The 22,172-nt window shown below is 43.9% G+C and overlaps 1 protein-coding gene across 1 annotated transcript in view; it reads left to right on the top strand.

Moving 5' to 3' along the window:
- Nucleotides 1–1,976, top strand: part of LOC137334124 (protein shisa-5-like) — a 30,482-nt gene extending 28,506 nt beyond the window's left edge. The window contains exon 5 of the mRNA XM_067998642.1: nt 310–1,976. Coding sequence (XP_067854743.1) covers nt 310–413 — 104 coding nt within the window. The 3' untranslated portion in view covers nt 414–1,976. The remainder of the gene's footprint in view (nt 1–309) is intronic.
- Nucleotides 1,977–22,172: the final 20,196 nt, after the last annotated feature.

Below are 22,172 nucleotides of genomic sequence, written 5' to 3'. Positions count from 1 at the left end.
AAGAAAACTAAGCACAATGGGTGTAAATAATAGCTTTGTGTCTTTGCTTTGTAGTTATTTTCCAGTTATCCCCTTAAGTGTCATAAGTAACTTTGTTTGAAGACATGATTTCAAAATTAGTGCAGATTACTGGAATTTTATTTCAGTTTACAATGAACAAATTAGAGAAATTGAAATGGAGTTACTTTCCTTTACATACAAGTACAATCCAAGTACAGGTCTATAAATAGCACAGGATGCTGCAACTTTAAAGCCTATTTGTCCATTATTCAATGCTAATTGTCATTTATTTTTTTGCTATTGTTATAGCTGGACAACCTCTACATCGTCCTGCTCAACAGCCTTTGTGCACTTCTGTTGCAATCCCTGGGGATAATCCAGCCTTTGTGGATCCAGTGAAACCATATATGTGAAAATGTGACCAGCTCTGCCCTCAAATGCCTACAACTGCTTTCATACCTCTCATTATTCTTCAAAATTTAATACAAAATCCCTTTACCACTTAGAACAAGCAACTACCCTCGTAAGTATTGGCCTGTAAAGCTGCAACAGGGGAATGCTACTCTGGAGCAAAATTTTTATTTTTCAGTGCAGGCCTGCCCCAAAATGCCAATTGGAAATGGATACTCAATGTCTGGGGCGCAACTCAGGCACTCCAGTCGCATTACAGGGAGGCCTCCTAGTTTGCTTAGAAGTCAGGTCCAAAATGAATCCAATGTACAGTTTGCACTCAATCACAATGCTTGAGGTTGAGATCTTCCTGCAGCAGGTCACAGAGACGCCCTATGACCTCTTTGCTGGACTGCACTCTGCTAATGCACAACTCCTCAGAAAGGACCTCATGACACCTGTGCTGCCTGTATGTTCTGTGGGAGGGGGTAATACCTGGTGGGCTGCATCCTCCTTAAATGGTGCCGGACTCTCCTTTGCTCCATCCTGTGCCATGATACCAGTATACAATGGTATGCCCATAGAGAATATACTATACCACACCTGCTCCTGTGGGAGGAAATCTGAACATATGCCAATGGGCTGTCCCTGCCAGAAGCAGTCAGAAACAGCAACTTGTAATCAGAAATCCAACAAAAAAAACCACTTTAAACAGTGTTTCCCAGATGTACAAATTTATGTTTAAACTCTCCAGACTCTAAAACTCCTCATTCTGCCTTGATCAGGTGATCCTGACAGCTGCTACGCCTCAAATATCTCAGTCTAATGTACCCAAAGTGCATTAGCAGGGCAAACCCAGGAAACTTGCAGCTGCTCAGTCAATGGCCCTCCCTCTGACATATGCAAATCTGGCCAGTGGGGCTTGGCGGGCTGCTCGGGGGAAGGCTTAAAAAGTGCAAGGGAACTGGGAGGGAGCATTTTAATGCCGCAAAACAGATGGAAACAACTTTCACCTAATTTTCCTGCCTGAAAAAAATTCCTGCGCTATTTATATACTGCTGTTGTGCTAAGAACAGCAAGGAAATTCCCCCTCCCATTATGTCCAATCGAGCTCACTACACTCCACATCAGTTTATTATGTTTGGAGGTTTTCATTTCAGTTTATATCTTGATGCAGTCATTTCTGGGCTTATTGACATGTTAGGGTTAAAGCTTCTATCTAGATAAATATAAGGAGTTCAGGTGCAGCAAACAATAAGCTGGATACACCACCCGTGACCTTTAGCTGCGATAGAGTGGTGATACAATATTGAGTTTTGCTTTGCATGTTGTGATTACATATTCGTTCAGTAGTTGCAAATTTAAAATGTGTTTTGGGAACAACATACTTTTAAAATCTGCTCTTTTTATCAAACTGGTCATTTTATCTTTAATAAGATTTTGTTATGTACTTACAATTTTGTAATGTTTTAAAGAGATGCTGGGCTTGTGAATGGAATGAACATATGCCTTTCTGTGTTGCAATTAATGATCTTAAGAACTACTTATAAATTTGCAAACATACAATAAACAAATTTTATTTCTCAGCATTGTTGTGCGACATGTAAAGTTTTTCTGCAGTAGGGAAACACAACATAGCTGCTATCAGAAAGAAAGACTTGCATTTATATAGAGCCTTTCACAACCTCAGCCCAAAATCCTTTACAGCCAACGAAGTACTTTTGAAGTTCAGTCATTATTGTAGGAAATATGGCAGCCAATTTGCACACAGCAAGGCACCACAAACAGCAATGAGATAAATGACCAGATAATTTGTTTGAGTGATAAATATTGGCCAGAACACCAGGGAGAATGCCTGCTCTTCTTCGAAATAGCGCCATGGGATCTTTTACATCCACCTGAGAGGGTAGACAGGGCCTCGGTTTAACATCTTATCTGAAGGATGGCACCTCTGACAGTGCAGGATTCCCACAGTACTGCACTGGAGTGTCAGCCTAGATTGTGTGCTCAAGTTTCTGGAGTGGGTTTCGAACCCACAACCTTCGACACAGAGGCGAGAGTGCCACCACTGAGCCACAGCTGACACCTAAGAACACCCTGGAGATAGTGACAGCCTGGAAGAATACTATGGCAACAGATACCAGGGAGAACTTCTAAGAAGGTGGCTTTTGGAGTGGTAGCACCACTGATTCCATAAGTGTTTTCAGCAGGGCAATGTCACAGGGCTTGCAAGAACTGATGGGGACTATTCAGCTATGTTGATCAGTAGCACCTCTGAGCCTGTGCCCTGCACCAGTGAGTTGCAAGGAGTAGGCGCAGATGCCACTATCTCTCCAGAGTTACAGTGAGCTCCATTAAGGTCCCCTCCAATATCTTCATATGAAGGAACTCCAGACATGCGCCTGGCACCCTTGCCACTGCAAAAAAAAAAAGACTCCAGTAGCTGGTCCCTCTGGAACATTACTACGCCGAGACAAGTCACCTCAGATCTCTAAGGGTTCCAAGGGAACTATCCCAGTTGTGCTCTGCTCAAACTCAGCTCACTCACAGAGCATCACATAGGAGACGTGAATTAAAAGTTAGAACAAATAAGTTAGCTAGTATCAAGGGGAGTTACAGTGTTAAGTGGTTGTAGATTGGAAGAATGGATTTTTTAAATGGATTCACTTCCTGGTGAATACTGTTATTTAAAATAAATACAGCTTGATCACATAGAGTTGTGAATTCATTTCTATGTCTGCTTTCAAATGGAGACTTCTGCCTTATGATGGAACTTCACAGAAGTCTTAGACAGTAAAGAACTTTGTGAGGGGTGGTAGAACAGGCAGGTATAAAATGACTTTATTTTAGTGAGTCAGTCTTTATTTATTGAAAGCACTGAGCTATTAATTGTGCTCTCTTTGCTCTGACAGCTGGCTGTTGTCCCTTGCATTCCATTTCCTTTTCTACCCATGCACACTTCCTATTCTGTGGGGGTGCAGGTGCTTCCTCCCACTCATCATCAGATTCCAGAAGCAGCAATCCTTTCTTCATAGCAATGTTGTGAAGTACGCAACATGCCCTGATAATCCTGGAAACTTCGGCCGGGCTGCACTGCAGCGCTCCACCAGATTTATCCAGGGATCTAATGAGCCTTCAGAATGCCTATAATCTGCTCTATGATACTTTCTATGGTTTCATGGGCCTCATTATAACTGACCTTCCCATCTGTCTGTGAAAGCCTTACTGAAGTCATCAGCCATGAGTGGAGGGGATAGCCCTGGTCACCAATTAACCATCCTGATGTTAATTGTATCATGTGATTTATAGCAATTAGTATTAATTGTATTCAGGTGGTGTGTGTCAATTGGAGACTCTTTTGTATCCTTTTTATATGAGAGTTTATCTAGAGTGTGGTAATGTGGATCTCTGTGAATAAAGGCTTGGAAGCAACTGAAGACCAGGCTCTAGTATTCTATCCTTCACCTCCTGGCTATCCAGTTTATGACACCCGATACATGGCCTTGAGTCATGAGGGCTGGAATGGTGGATTGGTGCATTATGAAAGATTCATGGTGGATTCCCTGAGTATCTGGCATTGACATGTAGGATCACGTGATTAGTATCGCACACTTTCTGTTCATCAAATGCGGAGTGGGGGTTCATTGGGGGCTTTGAATGGCACATGAGTTCCATCAGTTGCTCCCTGCACCTGCAGGAAGCTTGCCAGCCTTTTCAACTGCTTTGCTTCTCTGGTTCCATTGGGAAGGAAATGAATTATGCAGCTCTCCTGAAGGGAGCATCAGTGACCTTCTTGATGCAGTGTTGGGCTGCTGACTGGCTAATGTGGCACAGGCCAACTGATGCTGCCTGGAAGGTTACAGATGCAAAGAGGGTTAAGGCAGAGATGATCTGATCTGGTACAGACAATGCTGTTGTCCTGGTGGAAATGGGCTGCAGGTTTTCACCCAGCAGTTTCCCTGAGCAAGTGTAGCCTTCTAAGGCACAGACTTTCAGAAAAGTCTGCCTAAGACCTGCTTGGTCTGTAGACCTTGGTGATCGAGTGTCAACATATAGGGAAGAGAAGCATGTTTATGCTGCCTGACTCTTAAGAGCCATAATCTGAGTCTCTTGAACGTCCTCATCCTCTTTACAATACAAAAATAAATCTTTCCCCATGGAGAAATCCATGTCTAGAGTACTATGCAGTACTTGAGGAGAGCTGAGTAAAAGTAGCAGCAAAAGTCTTTAAAGAACGCTATGCATGGAAAAAAAACACCAACCTTCAGTATGAGTAAATAAAACGGCCACTTCCAAGCTGTATCCACCTCAGGGATACCTGCTGCAGTGTCTACCACCGCATTTACAGTGGACTTAATTATTTGGGGCAAGTTTGTGGTGGAAACAGAGGAGAATGGTTTGGAAGGACTGGCCATGCCACTTTGGCCCCATTTACAAAGGGCGGTAAGCACTTCTTGGGGGGGTTTAAGGGTACTGGCATTTTTTTGGGAGGAGAATGCTGGTGCAGGTTTTTGGGGCAGATTTGAAGCATGTTCGACTATGCAGATGTGTGCTAAAAGTATAACAAATATCAAAGACTTGTTATTACGCAATGTATGTATCATGAAATACATTTAGTATGTAACCACACATTGTACAAATCATAAGTCTGTATTAGTGACTTTTACTGGGGATACCCACAGACACTCAATGTATTAAGGTGATCAGCAGGGAAGATATATATTCTAAAGACACAGCTCACTCTTTGTTTGAGACGTGATGTGGAGATGCCGGTGATGGACTGGGGTTGACAATTGTAAACAATTTTACAACACCAAGTTATAGTCCAGCAATTTTATTTTAAATTCACAAGCTTTCGGAGGCTTCCCCCTTCGTCAGGTGAACATCGTTCACCTGACGAAGGGGGAAGCCTCCGAAAGCTTGTGAATTTAAAATAAAATTGCTGGACTATAACTTGGTGTTGTAAAATTGTTTACATTTGTTTGAGACAACTAGGAACGGGTGGGCCGCCTTCCCCTCAGAGCCCATCTCCTCTTGATGAGATTAAGTACCTTGCCATTGTCCCATGTTATTAGCATCACAAGCCATCTCCTCTTGATGAGGTTAAATGTCTTGCCATTGTCTCAGCAAGTCGATGATATCAGGTCAGGTGCCGGCAGGCAGGATCTCTTTTGTCAAGCTGATGGACTGTGTCTGGCATCATCATCCAATCTGAGGATGTTTAGTCAGCTCACCACAGGGCTTCCTGCTGAACAGTGTATAAGACACAGCTCAAACAAAGACTCAGTATAGAGGATCCCTCAGAAGCAGCAGACTAGGTTTTGTTAAGGCAGACGTCTTGGTAGGAGCCCAACGCCCATGTCAGGAGGAGGAAACAAGTCTGCAGAAAGCAGGATGGAACAGGATCCAAGAGGGTGGGGGCCGTGAGGACCGTGAGAGGCCAAGGCACAAGTTCTACCCAGAGTGCAAACGGGTACCCAGAGTGCAAACTGTAAACTGCTGCTTAAATACTGAGTGTATTAAACTGTTCTTCGTAATAAAGTACGTGCCACCGTAACCAATTGGAGTTGACTCGAATCTCTTGGAACAAGGAAGTGAGTAACAGAGCAGGGGCTCCCTAAACCGTCATGTAAACCGTATATCTATTCCCAATAGGCAGTAGCCTCAAAAACCACATTCTGTTCTTTTTACCACCCCAAAATGGGCAGTAACTCAGAGGAGAACCTTCTGCTCGTGCCACGTAAGTAGATATTAGGACAAGTGACCAAACGCTTGGTCAAAGAGGTAGGTTTTAGGAGCGTCTTAAAGGAGGAAAGATAGAGAGGCGGAGAGGTTTAGGGAGGGAATTCCAGAGATTAGGGCCTATGCAGCTGAAGGCATGGCCCGCCGCCAATGGTGGAGCGATTAAAATCGGGGATGCACAAGTGGCCGGAATTGGAGGAGAGCAGAGATCTTGAAGCGTTGTAGGGCTGGAGGAGGTTGCAAAGATAGGGAGGGATGAGGCCATGGAGGGATTTGAAAACAAGGATGAGAATTTTAAAATTGAGGCGTTCCTGGACCAGGAGCCAATGTATGTCAGCGAGCACAGGAGTGATGGGTGAATGGGAATTGATGTGAGTTAGGATACGGGCAGCAGAGTTTTGGATGAGCTCAAGTTTATGGAGGGTGGAAGATGGGAGGCCAGGCAGGAGAGCATTGGAATAGTCAAGTCTAGAGGTAATAAAGGCATGGATGAGGGTTTCAGCAGCAAATGAGTTGAGGCAGGGGTGAAGACGGGCAGTGGAAGTAGGTGGTCTTGGTGGTTGAGTGAATATGTAGTCGGAAGCTCATCTCGGGGTCAAATAGGACACCAAGGTTGGGAATGGTCTGGTTCAGCCTCAGACAGTGGCCAGGGAGAGGGATGGAGTTGGTGGCTAGGGAACGGAGTTTGCAACGGGGACCAAAGACAATGGCTTCGGTCTTCCCAATATTTGGTTGGAGGAAATATTTTGCTCAGGATGTCGGACAAGCAGTATGACAAATCAGAGACAGTGGAGGGGTCAAGGGAGATGGTGGTGAGGTAGAGCTGGGTGTTGTCAGCGTACATGTGAAACCTGACGCTTTGTTTTCAGATGATGTCGTTGAGGGACAGCATGTAGATGAGAAATAGGAGGGGGCCAATGATATATCCTTGGGGGACTCCAGAGGTAACTGTGTGGGAGTGGGAAGAGAAGCCATTGCAGGTGATTCTCTGGCTATGACTGGATAGATAAGAATGGAACCAGGCGAGCGCAGTCCCACTCAGCTGGACAACGGAGGAGAATGGTGTGGTCAACCATGTCAAAGGTAGCAGACAGGATGAGGAGGGATAGTTTACCACGGTCACAGTCATATAGGATGTAATTTGTGACTTTGATAAGGGCTGTTTCAGTACTGTGGCAGGGGCGGAAACCTGTTTGGAGGGATTCAAACATGGAGTTACGGGAAAGATGGGCACGGATTTGGGAGGCGACAACACATTCAAGGACTGGAGAGGAAAGGAAAGTTGGAGATTGGGTGGTAGTTTGCAAGGACAGAAGGGTCTAGTGATGTCTGCTGCAACTGTTAACAATCATTATCAAAAGCATTCTCATAGCAGAGAAGGGTCATCTATCAACAAAGTTAGTAATAGCAAACGATATTAAGCCAGTCAAAAAATAAACAAGAGTCGGAATTAACTTGACCTCAGTTAATACTTTTTTGTCACAGCTCCAATACTTTAAAATGCTTCAATTGTTTGTTTTTCTCTAATGTCCCTCCCCCAGCTCTGCAATGGTTCTAGGCACCGATACTAAAACTGAGAAGATGGGATTCAGGCAAAGCTTCTCTGCCAATCAGTGCTGCAGCCACACCATTTTCTCAAGTGCTCCTCCTGGTCCCTCAAGGAGAGCTTAGGTCTCCCCTGCCCCGGGCTCCCCCATTCCCACCCCACTCCCCACCGAAACCCTTCCCAACCACTTACCTGAATGCCAGGGACGGTTCATTCACGTCCCTGGTGGCCTCTTGCTGCCTGACATTCTGCTCTCGCCTGTTGGCCACTGGCTTTAGGCAGGAGACTGATGGGGCCTGTGCAGAGATGGCCCGGGAGTTAAAATCTGCCAGGCCTCACGCTGCCGAGGTCTTGCTGGTTTGCTGCCTGTCTCGGCCTCTGCCCTCATGACTCCCGCTCCAAGTTAAAATCGGTGCTTGTGTTGAATGCCAATAAAAGACTTTGAGTAAGGCCAGTATTCTGAAATTCTGATTTTTGTGAATTATGTTGGTGTAAAAGTTTATGCATTTCTGGTTGATTTTTCTTTAAATCGTGTTTTATATTTTTACTGCAACTACAGGAAGGTCTGTCGTCGTTAACAAACATTTTTTGGGCAATTGAACCTGTACCAGTTTATCCTCATGTAAAGATGCCATTTGGCATCGTTTAAAATTTACTAAATTCTAAAATTACTTCTGCTGTGAGGGCAGGATGTGGGTGTATGTTTCAGCAAAGTGGATTAGATAATGTTGTGTCTGGTACATGTAACCGTGTTCACTTTCCACCGAAAACCACTTGAGGTCACATTGTCATTTTTATTGGCGCCAGAGATTGGTAAAACTCTTGGTTGTTCGTTGTTTGCTGTAATCACACTGTTTCAAGTATGATAATAAGCTGGTTCAGGTCAGCTCATTATCATATTTTGGTGATGATGTGGAGATGCCGGTGATGGACTGGGGTTGACAATTGTAAACAATTTTACAACACCAAGTTATAGTCCAGCAATTTTATTTTAAATTCAAACTAACATAGATAGGTTTAGCTGACCAAGGACATTCCAAGCTTACTTAAGGAATGTTTAGAAGGGGTCTGTAAAATATCCAGCATCCACCATCTCAAAATACAGTTTACTGTTAATTCAAAGTGGCCAAATTCAAATTACTGAATAATTCATGTTTGAAATGTGCTTTTAAACCAAGCCTCTTCTGTCATTTTAATACAATTTTAATTTAATTTGAATTACTGGATAATTTGAATTTTTTGGGAGCGAAAGATGACTTGAAACTAATAGGAGTAAACTGTATAAAGCCATAGAATGCGTGCCACCCAGAGGTTACTCGCACCCTTCACAGAGTGAGCATGCAAAGCTCTCGAACAACATTTCAGCTCTTTTACACATGCACATGAATGGCCATATTGAATACTTCACTGTTGGCACTGAAGTATGTTTCTAATGCCTATCAAGTTGTGCCCACAAAACATACGGTCAGTAGAAGCTATTTGCATACTGCCTGTTCGTGAGCTCACACAAGGTGAGGTGTAGGATGGCCAATTGGATGTCATTGTATGCTTATAAATACCTGGTCAGCATGCCTGCTCCTCTGGAGGGTTCCTGCAACTTCATAAAAAAATCTAAAGGTATCCATGCACGTGAGTGCAGAAGACAGACCAAAGATCAATAAATCTAAAGTTGTCTGAAAGACTCCATCAGAAGCTGTCAATATTGGAATGAAATTAAAATGAGATTGGTAGCAAAATGGCTCCACTCTGTAAAGCTTCAGGAATGTTTTGCAGGTTCAAAGCTCAGGTAAACAAAAGGAGTATCAACAAACTTGAAAAGGGCAGCACTGGCTGTAGTAACTTTTAAAAGGACAGCAAAATAGAATGTTAATAGGAGTTACGGGAGAGAAGCTAAGCTGCAAGAGACAACGAAAAACAATGTCCACTGAGCTAAGCCCAGATATCTGAAGGAAGCAAAAATCAAAAGGGGGCACCAGTGATAATAAAGTAAAAGTAAAAGCGGGCAAGCTGGAGAAACAAAACTAATGGGCAGCTAAAGATGAAGCTGAAAGAGACCTGGGAGTCTTGGTACACTCAACGCTCAATACGTACAACCACTGCAGAGAGGCAATCAACAAAGCCAAAAGAATGTTGAACTTCATGGTCAAAACAATAGAATAGAAATCAGAGGAAGACATGATTGAACTGTACAGTGCTCTGCTCAGTCTGCACTTTGGAAACTATGTTCTGTTCTGGTCACAGAAATAATGCAGAGAAGAGCCATAAGATTGATTGCTAGTATCAAGGGTTTGAGTTATGAAGAAGTGACTTGGGCTTTTCAGCCTGGACAGGAGGCAGCTCAAAAGTAATCTTATTAAAATCTTATAAGATTTTAATTGGTACTTTAAATAAAATTGTGGGCAAGAGGAGAAAAGTATAAGATAACCTTAGGACTGATAACAGAGAGTGATCAACACTTGGAATGGCATTGTTGGAGGTGAAAACCCTGGAATCATTTAAGAAACAATCAGAAACAGCAATGGGCGAGAGGGGAAATTTTTAGGGTTGTTCCTGATGGGTGAATGAACCTCCTCATCCATAGGTATCTTGTGATTTGCTTAGTTTGGATCTGCTTCCAGGAAAGGACGGCCAATAACAGATGTAAGCTAAGGCAGCTTGGAGGGGGTTCTCACAACTACCTGTTATTAATAAAAAATGAGGACAACACTCTTGAAATTCTGGGCTGGCATCTGGAGACGGAGTGGCAGAAGAGGGGTTAGAAGCCTTCATCAAACTTATGGGCCCAGGAGAGACACCAAAAAAAAAAATTCCTGGGCCGTTTTCTAAGCAGTTACTAACGGCCCCTTTCAGGACTATTGGTTAGGCTGCTCAATGCCTGGTATGTGCACAGCACACACTCCGCCCATTTGTGTCTCAAAATTAAAATCAGGGTCCTAAGTACAAGTGGCCTCCTACCTGAAACAGACGGACATTCTGGCCACCCAGCTTAGGACCCTACCCAAGATGGCGGCAACTGGTGCTTTAACGTAAATGGGGAGTAGTAAGTGATCCAACCCATCTTCAGCCCATTACCATCCATTTACTCCAGGTAGAGTAAATTAAAATAAGCCCTAATGTATTTAAAAAGTTGGATCTCCCAACTGATGTGGGCCTTGTTCATTCTTTAAATGAAAGCACCCTCCAGATATCACAGCGGCAGATCTAGTTTGTCAACTTAGAAACAAGTGTGCTTAGCACATTAAGCTGTTGATGAATCACGTCAGGCATGTGACATCTTCCTATATGCTGTAAAGACCCCCCAACCACATAACAGATTGGTTCTGTTACCATAGAAGGCACAACATAATAATAATAAATTACATCAACAATTACAATAACTGTGTGTAATAAGACATTTTGGGAAGGATCTTGGTATGTAGAGGTTGCTTCCATTTGAAAAAAGTGCCAGAATATTGGGAATAGGGACAAATTGACATCTTTTTCTTAATACTATTAACCATCGTGCTCTGCAGGCTGTGCTGCTTATTCTGCTGAGTGTGTTGTTTATTTTGCTGAATTGTACAATACTGACCTTTGACTAATGACTGAACCTTGTCAGCCTCATCTTGAGGAAAGACAGCTATGTGATAGAAAGAGGAACAATGATCCAAAGATAGCGATAAGAACGGGACAATGGCGAGTCAGCGAGATGAATAAGGTTAAACAAGATGGCCACCTTGAGTTCTGTGATAAACAACCTTGTAAATCTATACGGGTCTTATGAATAACGACTCTGTATATGGCGTGAGGATCTGGCTGGAGGCCATAAAAACCCAACGTCTCCTGAGCTCGGGGCAGAGGATCCAGGGAAGCCCACTCAGATGTCAGAAGACTCCCCAATTGTCAGAAAACTCAAAATGACCACGCCGCCAACCTAATTACGAACTCTGCCCAGAGATCGTACAATAAATGGGGTAATACTGTTTTAAGCTCTGTATTATTACTGCCTTCTAATATTGGGTACTTTTACATGTTTGATTTGACTAATAATAAATGAGACATTGATTTGGCATCATGTCCCTATCTGTAACCAGTTGGAGACCGAGGCAGGTCGTGACCAATCAATGTTCCATGTTGACATAAAATCAAACATCTAAAGTAATATGTTTAGAAGTCAACAGACTTCATTTGATCACAAAATTGTTCAAATTCTGGAAGTGAGGTTTAGTATAAGTGATCATATCCGTGAAATGATTGAAAAGAAATTGAAAAAGAAACTAAAGGGGACCAAGGAACCTTTAGAATTGATCTCAAAAATTGTAGAGAAGGATGAGGCTTAAGAGACAGCCATAAAATGGGTCGAGGATCAGGTTCAAAATAAAAAGATGAAGGTGAAAATTGGCCAAAGGACCCTTATGTGGGCGGCTAACTTATATGCACATAAGAGTGAGGAACATAATAAACAATTGAAAGAGGAAAATAGACATCATTCCGAGGAAAGAAAGAGACTTTCAGACGAAAAAGAGAGACTGAAAGAACGTCTGACTGATGTCATTTTGATGTTGGAAAGTTCACATACTCAGTTGAGGGAAAGTGATGAGAAACTAAAAATAGAGAAGTTAGAAGCACAGGCAAAGACAGCTGTTTTAGAAGTCGCCCTGAAAGAGGCAACAGATCAATGGGAGAGAAAAAAAAAGGGAAATATTCCATTGTGGTAGGAGAATCCACAGTCTGGAATATGATGATGCAAATTACCAGTCAGAAATAGTTGAGCACAGAAGATATAGAAGAGAAATTGAGGACATAAATCGGGAAACCCAGGTCAGGTGTTCTTGGTTAAAGCAATAGAATAATGATTTGTGGGCCATTAGAAGGGTGCTGGATGGAATGGTCCAAGAGGATAAAAAGGGAGACACAATGTCCCATGTTGAATGTCAGAAACAAATACACGGGGGTTAAATTTTTTAATCCCCGAAAACGGGTGCTGTGATCGCTGTGCATGATTGACCCCCACCCGTTAGTTGCGATGCAGGCAGCGTGTAACATTCGTGCTGCCTGATGATTTCAATGATAGCTGCGTGCAGCCAGTGCTACCTGCATATTGATCGGCTGCACGCTCCAGCAGGGGCCCCCGATATCAGGAGAGGCTAGCACCACTTAAAGGCAGCCTGCAGCTCTTAAAGGGGAGGTGCACTGTTGCTGCAGGAAATGCTCGAAGTGCTTTGGGAAGTGAATATATGGTGGAGTATAGTGAAGAATGGCTGTGCCGGCGAGATAGCCTGCGCCAAGGTTCTTGGACGGTGCACCAAAGGCCTTGATGAAGGAGGTGAACAGATGCAGGGCCATCCTATATTCGCAGGGAGGCAGGAGGCCCTCCAGACATATGATGAAGAGGCAGTAGGAGGCTGTGGCGGACGAGGTCAGTGGCAGGAGCGTCGGACTACGCACATGGACGCAGTGCAGGAAGAAGTTCAATGATTTGACATGAGTGGTCAAGGTAAGTAAGTTCAAGTTTCAAGTGGCATATACTACCAACTGCACCACTAGCCTTATCCACTGCTCCACGCACCTACCAACAAACTCTTTCAATCACTACTCAACCCTTCGAATCATATGCTGCATCTCACCCTCCCACATTACCGCTCTGGCAAGCCGCACACCCACAACTCACAAGTCACACACACTGGCAGCTATTCAACTATGACAGCCACATCACCCAAACATCTTGCAGGACACTCACTGACACACTTCCCTCTTTCTGCAGGAGAAGGTGGCGCATAACAGCAGGCAGCAGGAAAGAATGGATGGAGGACAGGCACGCCTACAAGTCCTCACCCCCGTGGAGGAGACAGTGCTGTCCATCATTGGACGCACTGGCGGTGCTGGAGGTATCGATGATGAGGGTCTCTGTATACCTAATCCTCCTTCTCACTTCCCATATCTCCCTCAACCCACAATCTTTTCTGACTCACGTGCTGCAGATGGTGTAAGCACGCATATCTTACTTTCTCCTCTCCCTGCACCATAACTCAACCCATGTCCCTTTGTCATTTCAGATACCCAAGAACTGGAACTGGGACAGTCAGAGGAGGCAGAGGCAGATGACAGTGATGATGAAGACACACCATCACTTGACCTTACACTCGCAGCCACCAGCTCGGATGTGCATACTTTAGAAGCTAGGATAGAAGAGGGATCTGCACATCATGAGACACCAGGCACAAGTACGCAGGAGCTGGGGTGGGGGAAGCAGATACCGCAGGTGCCAGCTCACCGGAGGGCGAGATCGCACACTAGTTCTGCTGCAGAGGAGTCAGATGATGACTTCCTTGGGCCAGGCTACAGAAGAAGGCTGATGGGCGTACACAACCAAATGCTTGGTGCACTGGAAAGCCTGTCAGAAAGCATGCGCACAATGTCTAGGGGCATGGAGGAGTCCAGCTCCAATTTGGCACAGGGCTTTGCGCAAAGTTTGGAGCCCATCCTTTCCCACATGGAACGGGTGGTCACCTCCATCAGCACAACTGTGGAACCCACCATGATACAATATCTGATGACCAATGTCACAGCTTCCATTGCAGCACAAACAGCTGCCATCCAAGGTCTGACTGCTGCTTTGGAAGCTCAGGAATGCTACTATCGTAACTCTGGGTTCCACTGCGGAATGGGGCTTTCAGAGCAGTCCAGCAATTTGTTCTCCAGCTGATCACCAGGATTGCTGAGGTGCTGCCCAGTGCGAGTGGCAGTAGCGCCATGGAAGAGGAACCTGTTGTCCTCTCTCAGGGTGACAGCATTCCTGCTCCCACCCCTGCTACTCCACCAGTGCCCCTGCTGTTCCCTGTCAGCCAACCAGGCCAGACTGCTGCAGCCCAGACCGCGATGGTGCAGTCTGAAGCCAGACCCTCCCGGCCTAGTGCTGCTCAAGGTCGTCCTCCATGGCCATCTGCACGCTCCTCAACTGAAGGTCAGCAGCCCTTCACCACTTATGCTCCAGCCACTAGGGATGCATCTCATAGGAGCACTATGATGGGTAAAGGCAGACGAACAACAGGCACTAAGGGAATGCACAAGGGTGTATAGTCTCAGTTTGTTTGAATCATTTCATGTGTTAATTTATAAATGTGCATTTGAATTTGCATTTGGTAGTGGTTTTCACTTCTGCGATGAGCTGAGGGAGGAACCAATGTGTTATCATAAGGAGAACGATTTGATGGTCATGTTGGAGAGGAAAGGTAAGGAGTGTGGGACTGTTGGTGAATGGGGAGGTGTCATTGTGTTACTGGTATCGCTCATTAATAACCTGATCACACAGAACCCTGGCAGTCAGGGCCTGTCTATGTTGTAGCTTCCCATCCTCTTCCTTCACTTCCTCCTCCTCCTTCACTTCCTCCTCCGCCTCTTCCTCTGCCTCCTCCTCCTCCCTCTTCTGGCAGCTTGTCCTGTCCTGCGTGGCCTCTCTACATGCTCCTAGTCATGTTCAATTTCCAGAGGAAGCCTTAGCTGGCCACCCGTGTCCGGAAGCAACTTTGGTCAGCACACTATTTTAAATGCCACTAACAGTACTGCAAGACCAGCCAGACCACTCTCTATATAATATTGCAGCTTTCTCTAAGTATAGGAAACTTCCACAAACACCCACAACTGTACCAGCAGCCAGAATAACTAATCCAGCTACTAACCTGTTGTTAATTGTATCCATATGATTTATATCAATTAGCGTTAATTGTATTCAGGTGGTGTGTATCAATTGGGGACTCTCTTGTATCCATTTATATGAGAGCTTATCTGTGGGTAATGTGGATCTCTGTGACTAAAGGCTTGGAAGCAACTGAAGACCAGGCTCTAGTATTCTATCCTTCACCAGCTATCCAGTTTATGACACCTGCAACTCCTGCATGCTCCCTTTAAATAGCACTGGTGAGGGGTCCTTCATGCCCTTTAGCTCCTGTTCAGCTGTACGAGGTTAAGACATTGCATTGGCTAGAGCGGGGAGTTCGAAAATGCCGCCGGCTGCATCCAATCAGCGTTCCACACTAATTTGTGTCATAATCTCTCTACTCTACATGCTTCTGGCGTTCGTTAGGTACAATCACCTTTACCAATATCGCATCCTGGGCACGTCACACCGGAAGTGCGCACGCATCTCGAATGTCATTTTCGGGGCTTAGGTATCCGCCTAGAGCCTACAAAAACAGGCAGTACATGGGCCAATTTAGACCCAATGGCTCCAAAAACAGTTGAGAGTTAAGAGAGATAGGATATGTACAATGACCCAAGGTAGATGGGGAAGGGTTGCCAGAGGAGGCTGCAAACTATCGCTCACTGGACAATACAATGACACAAGGCACCGATGATGAGAATAAAGTAGATTGTGAAGGCTTAGATGAGGAAGTAGAAATGAAAATCACAGAAGACAAAGATGCATTTAAGCAAATCCAACGTGTGTTACAGGATATGAAACCAGAAGGGAGAGTGTCAGTTGTAGAGGTTCTGGAAAGTGAACCACGAGAGGTACAGGAACTCTCAGCTGAGTCCCTAGTACGCCCTTCTCATCCATACTCTATGTCAGTATACCCTTTCCTTCTGCCAATGAAGAAAAGGGAGAAAACTTTTAGACAGGAAAGCCAATATAAGCCTGATAAATGATCTTTCCCATATGGGATTTTAAATCAGTACAAAATTGAGTTAAGCAGGAAATATCAGAGGTTGAAAATTCAGATGAGAGAAAAAGGATAGATGATTTAAAACAGGGGGAAAAGGTGAAAAGGGAAGATTCTGTCTCTCCTACTGTTACAAACTATTGGATTTTTCTTTAGTTTTTAGTGTACTGTATCTTTAAGTGTGTTGCACTCTGCAGCATGCAGGCTGCAGCTGGCTCCATTTGCTCTTTTTTCACAAAACTGAAGCAGCGTTCACCCTTTATAGTCCTGGTCGTTTAATATAAGCATTTCAATCATTGCGTTTTCCATAAGTAAATGCTGCCTTAAGTTTGTTGGTTGTTTTCTGTGTGTGTGTGTTATTTTTGATGTAAGGAATCTTACAACACCAGGTTATAGTCCAACAGTTTTATTTGAAAATCACAAGCTTTCGGAGCTTACCTCCTTCGTCACCTGACATCATTTGTCCACCCCAGTCCATCACCGGCATCTCCACATTATGTTATTTTTGAGATATTGAGTCCTTCTGTTTTGGGGTTTTAATTGGAGTGACTGCTGCTAACTGCAAATTATCAAATTATGAAACTGGTTTTCTGTGGATGGACACCACAGAGAGCCAGTAATGCAAATTATGTGATTAAGTCCCTAGGATTGACCAGAGATCTAACTTGGGATTATCATGTAAAATTTGGCATTTACAGAGTTCATAACCTATTACAGGAATCAATATTTTAAAGGTGCACGGAAGTGTGAATATGTTCATTTTGATTTAAGATTTTGCTCCCAGAATATGGAAGATTTGAGGAAAATATTTGTGCTTTACATTTTAAAATTGAAGACAAATGGTATGGATTTAAAAGCACTGTTTTTTTAAACTTTGGTTACTGCAAGTCACAGAACTGCTACTGTGGTGACTGACTCCCCCCACCCCCTAAGGTATTCAGAGGTAAGAAGTAATTAACATTAACCTTTACTTCTGTCTGCCAAATTGCACTGAGTTAGGTTTTTAAGTGAAAAGAAACCTTTTTCGCAAACCCACATAGGAGGGATTGTGTTTGATTATGCAGAAAGCGAATTCCTTCGTTTATCTATTGCGATTAGACAATGGCAAGTTGGGCACTGATAAATATCTCCACAGCAAAAGCACATAGGTATGGTAGCATAGTGGTTATGTTATTGGACTAGTAATCCATGAGGCCTAGACTAATAATCATGAGTTCAAATCCTGCCATGGCAGCTAGGGAATTTAAATTCAATTAATTAAATAAAATCTGGAATTAAAATACTAGTGTCAGTAATGGTGGCCATGAAACTATCAGATTGTTGTAAAAACCCATCTGGTTCACTAATGCCCTTTAAGGAAGGAAACCTTCTGGCCTATATGTGACTCCAGACACAGCAATGTGGTTGATTCTGAAATGGCCTAGCAAGCCACTCTGTTTACCACATGAATTGCAGTGGTTCAAGAAGGTAGCTCACCACCACCTTCTCAAGGGCAATTAGGGATGGGCAATAAATGCTGGTCTCGCCAGTGATGCCCACATCCCATGAATGAATTTTAAAAAAATTTAAAGGTACTTTTGACTAAATTCATCAGGGATTCCTAGAACCGCAGATGGTATTGTTGTTCTGTTTTCACAGGTGTCCGTTGTGATACTTCTAAGCCTAGCAATGGGTGCAAGCTGGGGCCAGAAGTGGCAGGCATGTATGTGTATTAAAAATTAGGCGGTCTGGAGAATCATTTACAATGTAACTAGTGGAGGCCCGTTGCATTCTTGTCTCTGTTATCTCTGGTCAAGACTTGCAGGCAGATCTGGATGTGGCATTCTTTAAGAAAGGCTGTGAAACGAAAACAGTACTACCGACACCTTGGATGGCAAAACATTGACAAAGTGGGGATTCTGTATGAGGGTATGCTTAAGGAAAAGTGGGGTGCAAAAGCTTTGAACTTTCAATTTTTCTGCACAGATATGAGAGCCGTGTGGATGTTTCCCTGCACGCATGCCTGAGTGCAGACAGTGTAGACATGATCTAAAATTGAGACTAATGTAATTAAAACTTTAAAATGGGAGGCGTAGGAAAAGATGCAAACTCCGTGCCCACGTTTATGAAGGACCTGTGAACCATCTTGTGGTCAAGAAGCTTGTTATAATTTGCAATTAGAGATTATTCCTGCTCTGTATCTTTTGTCTTCTGATTTATGTAATTGAATGTATGTAGATTTTTATCGTGCTGAGAGAAATGGTACACAGTTTTACTAAGTGCAACCGGGAAGAGATGAACTCACATAGAGACAATGGGAACATGATAAAACAATGCGCAAGCAATTAGAGGGATTACTTAAAGGAATGAATGGGCAAAAAGGTGATGCTATATCAGAACAAGGAAAGTCCCTAGTTTTAATAAAAGGACTGGCAGGGAGACAGAATAGGGATATTGGCAATCATTCAGAATAACAAGACAGAGGAACAACTGATCTTAACGGCAATGGAGGTTAAATGCTATAGAAAACAATTGAATCCCAAATTTTATATTGGACAAATGAAAATCTGGAAATCAGATGGGAAGAAGGTGTGAAGACTTGGATTAGTGTATTATGCCAAGAAGCTTTGCAAGCAGAGTGACATTATTTCAACACTGATTGCTGTGATAGTGGCATTACCATTGCTATCTGCTGATGTAAAACTGATGAAAGTATTTAAAATCTTGTTGGAGAATGATATACATAAGGAATTTGTAAATTATCCAAAGATCAAAGATATCAGTAAAGGGGAAAAGGGTTCTGAATTGCATTAAACACTTCAAGCTGTTTCAGGAAAAGTGGATCCTTGTTGTGCAGATGTGATGTTTTACAAAATGCATTGCCAGCTTGTGGTTTCACTCTGAATGAAGAATCCCCTATTGTACTATTGAATTCGAAAAGGACCAACGGCGTTTATTCAGAGAGGGCGTTACAACTAATAGGAAGCACTACACACAAAGCGACACCATATGTCCAGTTTGGTGGTTAACATTTCACTTTACACCAACCCAAATTACTAAAATGGGGCTAAGGTATTGGTGCCTGTTACGGCCCACAGTGTTACAAAAATGCAATCAAACATTACCCTCCAGACAGAAAGTTTATAAGTGGTTGTAAATTTTGGCCACAAACGCATTATATGTACTTAAACGTGCTATCAGGAACACCAGATGGAGGCAGGGCCACTTAAAACTGACAGGCCTATTGAAGGATAGATGAGAGATCAAAAGCCTTAGGATTTTCTCACTCTCAAGGTGGGGAATCTGTAAGAATATTGGGAATAGGGGCAAATTGACATAATTTTCTTAATACTATTAACTATCATGCTCTGCGGGCTGTGTTGCTTATTTTGCTGAATTCTAATATACTGACCTTTCACTAATGACTGAACCTTGTCACCCTCATTGTGAGGCAAGACAGCTATGTGATCGAAAGAGAAACAATGAACCAAAGATGGCAATAAGAATAGGACAATAGCAAGTCAGCTAGATGGGTAGGGTTAAACAAGCTTGAGTTCTGTGAAAGACAACCCTGTAAATTTCTAAAGGTCTAATGAATAATAACTCCATATATAGTGTGACAATCCAGCCCGGGGTCCATAAAAACGTCTCCTGAGCTCAGGGCAGAGGATCCAGAAAAGGCTACCTAGCTGTGAGAATGATGTGGAGATGCCGGTGATGGACTGGGGTTAACAATTGTAAACAATTTTACAACACCAAGTTATAGTCCAACGATTTTATTTTTAATCCCACAAGCTTTCGGGGGCTTTCCCCTTCCTCAGGCGGTGTGGAAATGGCTGTGAGAAGTACACCCAGCTGTCAGAAAACTTGAACCAACCATGCCGCTAACTTAATTACAAACTCTGCCCAGAGATCAAACAGGGTAATATTGTTTTAATCTCTGTATTATTACTGTCTTCTAAAATTGGGTGCATTTTCATGTTTGATTTAACTATTAATAAATGAGACATTGATTACATTTTGGCATGCCGTCCGAATCTGTTACAATAAGAAGTCTGTTTATACAGAGACTTATTATCTTCTCTCAGAAACATCTCAAGGCGCTTTACACAATAATTTACTTTGAACCGCAATGACTGTTATTGTGTAGGCCAAATCAACAGCCATTTTGCACACAGCAGGATCCCATAAACAGCGATCAAATGAATGACCAGTTAATCTTTTTTGGTGTTGTTGGTTGAAGGAGGATTGTTGGTGAAGATATTGGGAGAATTCCTTGAACTACTTCAAGGAGTTCTTTAACCTGACCAGAGCAGATATCTGGGACCTCCGTTTAATATTTCGTAGATGACAACATCTTCCAGAATTCAATACTACACTTGAACATCAGCCTGGTCTGTTTGTTCAAGTCCTGGAATGGGGTTTGAACCCAAACAGTTTGACTCAGAGCATTGTAAAGGAGGAGAGAGAGGTAGCGAGGCAGAGAGGTTTAGGGAGGGAATTCCAGAGCTTAGGGCCTAGGCAACTGAAGGCACGGCCGCCAATAGAGGAGCAATTAAAATCGGAGATGCACAAGATGCAAGAATTGGAGGAGTGCAGAGGTCTCGAAGGGTTGTAGGGCTGGAGGAGATTACAGAGATAGGGAACGGTGAGGCCATGGAAGGATTTGAAAACAAGGATGAGAATTTTAAAATTGAGGCGTTCCCAGACTGGGCGCCAATGTAAGTCAGCGAGCACAGGGGTGATGGGTGAACGGGACTTGGTGCGAGTTAGGATATGAGCAGCAGAGTTTTGGATGAGCTCAAGTTTATGGAGGGTGGAGGATGGGAGGCTGGCCAGGAGAACATTGGAATAGTTCAGCCTGGAGGTAACAAAGGCATGGATGTGGGTTTCAGCAGCAGATGAGCTAAGGCAGGGGTAGAGATGAGCGATGTTATGGAGGTGGAAGTAGGTGGTCTTGGTGATGAAGTGGATATGTGGTCGGAAGCGCATCTCAGGGTTAAATAGGATGCCAAGGTTGCGAACTGTCTGGTTCAGCCTCAGGCAGTGGCCAGGGAGAGGGATAGAGTCGTTGGCTAGGGAACGGGAATTTGTGGTGGGGACCAAAGACAATGGCTTCGGTCTTCCCAATATTTAGTTGGAGGAAATTTTTGCTCATCCAGTACTGGATGTTGGACAAGCAATGTGACAAATGAGAGACAGTGGAGGGGTCGAGGGAGGTGGTTGTGAGGAAGACCTGGGTGTCGTCAGCGTACATGTGGATTCTGATGTTGTGTTTTCGGATGATGTCGCCGAGGGGCAGCATGCAGATGAGAAATAGGAGGGGGCCAAGGATAGATCCTTGGGGGGGCTCCAGAGATAATGGTGCGGGAGCAGGAAGAGAAGTCATTGCAGATGATTCGCTGGCTGCGACTGGGTAGATATGACGGAACCAGGTGAGCACAGTCCCACTCAGCTGGACGACGGAGGAGAGATGTTGGAGAGGATGGTGTGGTCAACTGTGTCAAAGGCTGCAGACAGGTCGAGAAGGATGAGGAGGGATAGTTTACCATCGTCACAGTCGCATAGGATGCCATTTGTGACTTTGATAAGGGCCATTTCAGTACTGTGTCAGGGGCAGAAACCTGATTGGAGGGATTCAAAAATGGAGTTGCGGGAAAGATAGGCATGGATTTGGAAGGCGACAACTCGTTCAAGGACTTTGGAGAGGAAAAGGAGGCTCTAGATGGGGCGGTAGTTTGCAAGGACAGAGGGGTCAAGGGTGGGTCTTTTGAGGAGGGTGGTGATGACGGCAGATTTGAAGGGGAGGGCGACAGTACCTGAGGAGAGGGAACCGTTAAAAATATCAGTTGGGTGGTCAGCAGTTTAGTGGGAAT

This window comes from Heptranchias perlo, chromosome 17, assembly GCF_035084215.1.
Source record: "Heptranchias perlo isolate sHepPer1 chromosome 17, sHepPer1.hap1, whole genome shotgun sequence".
NCBI classification, from domain to species: Eukaryota; Metazoa; Chordata; class Chondrichthyes; order Hexanchiformes; family Hexanchidae; genus Heptranchias; species Heptranchias perlo.
The sequence above is the reverse complement of the archived record's forward strand: the minus strand, read 5'-3'. Positions and strand labels throughout refer to the sequence as shown.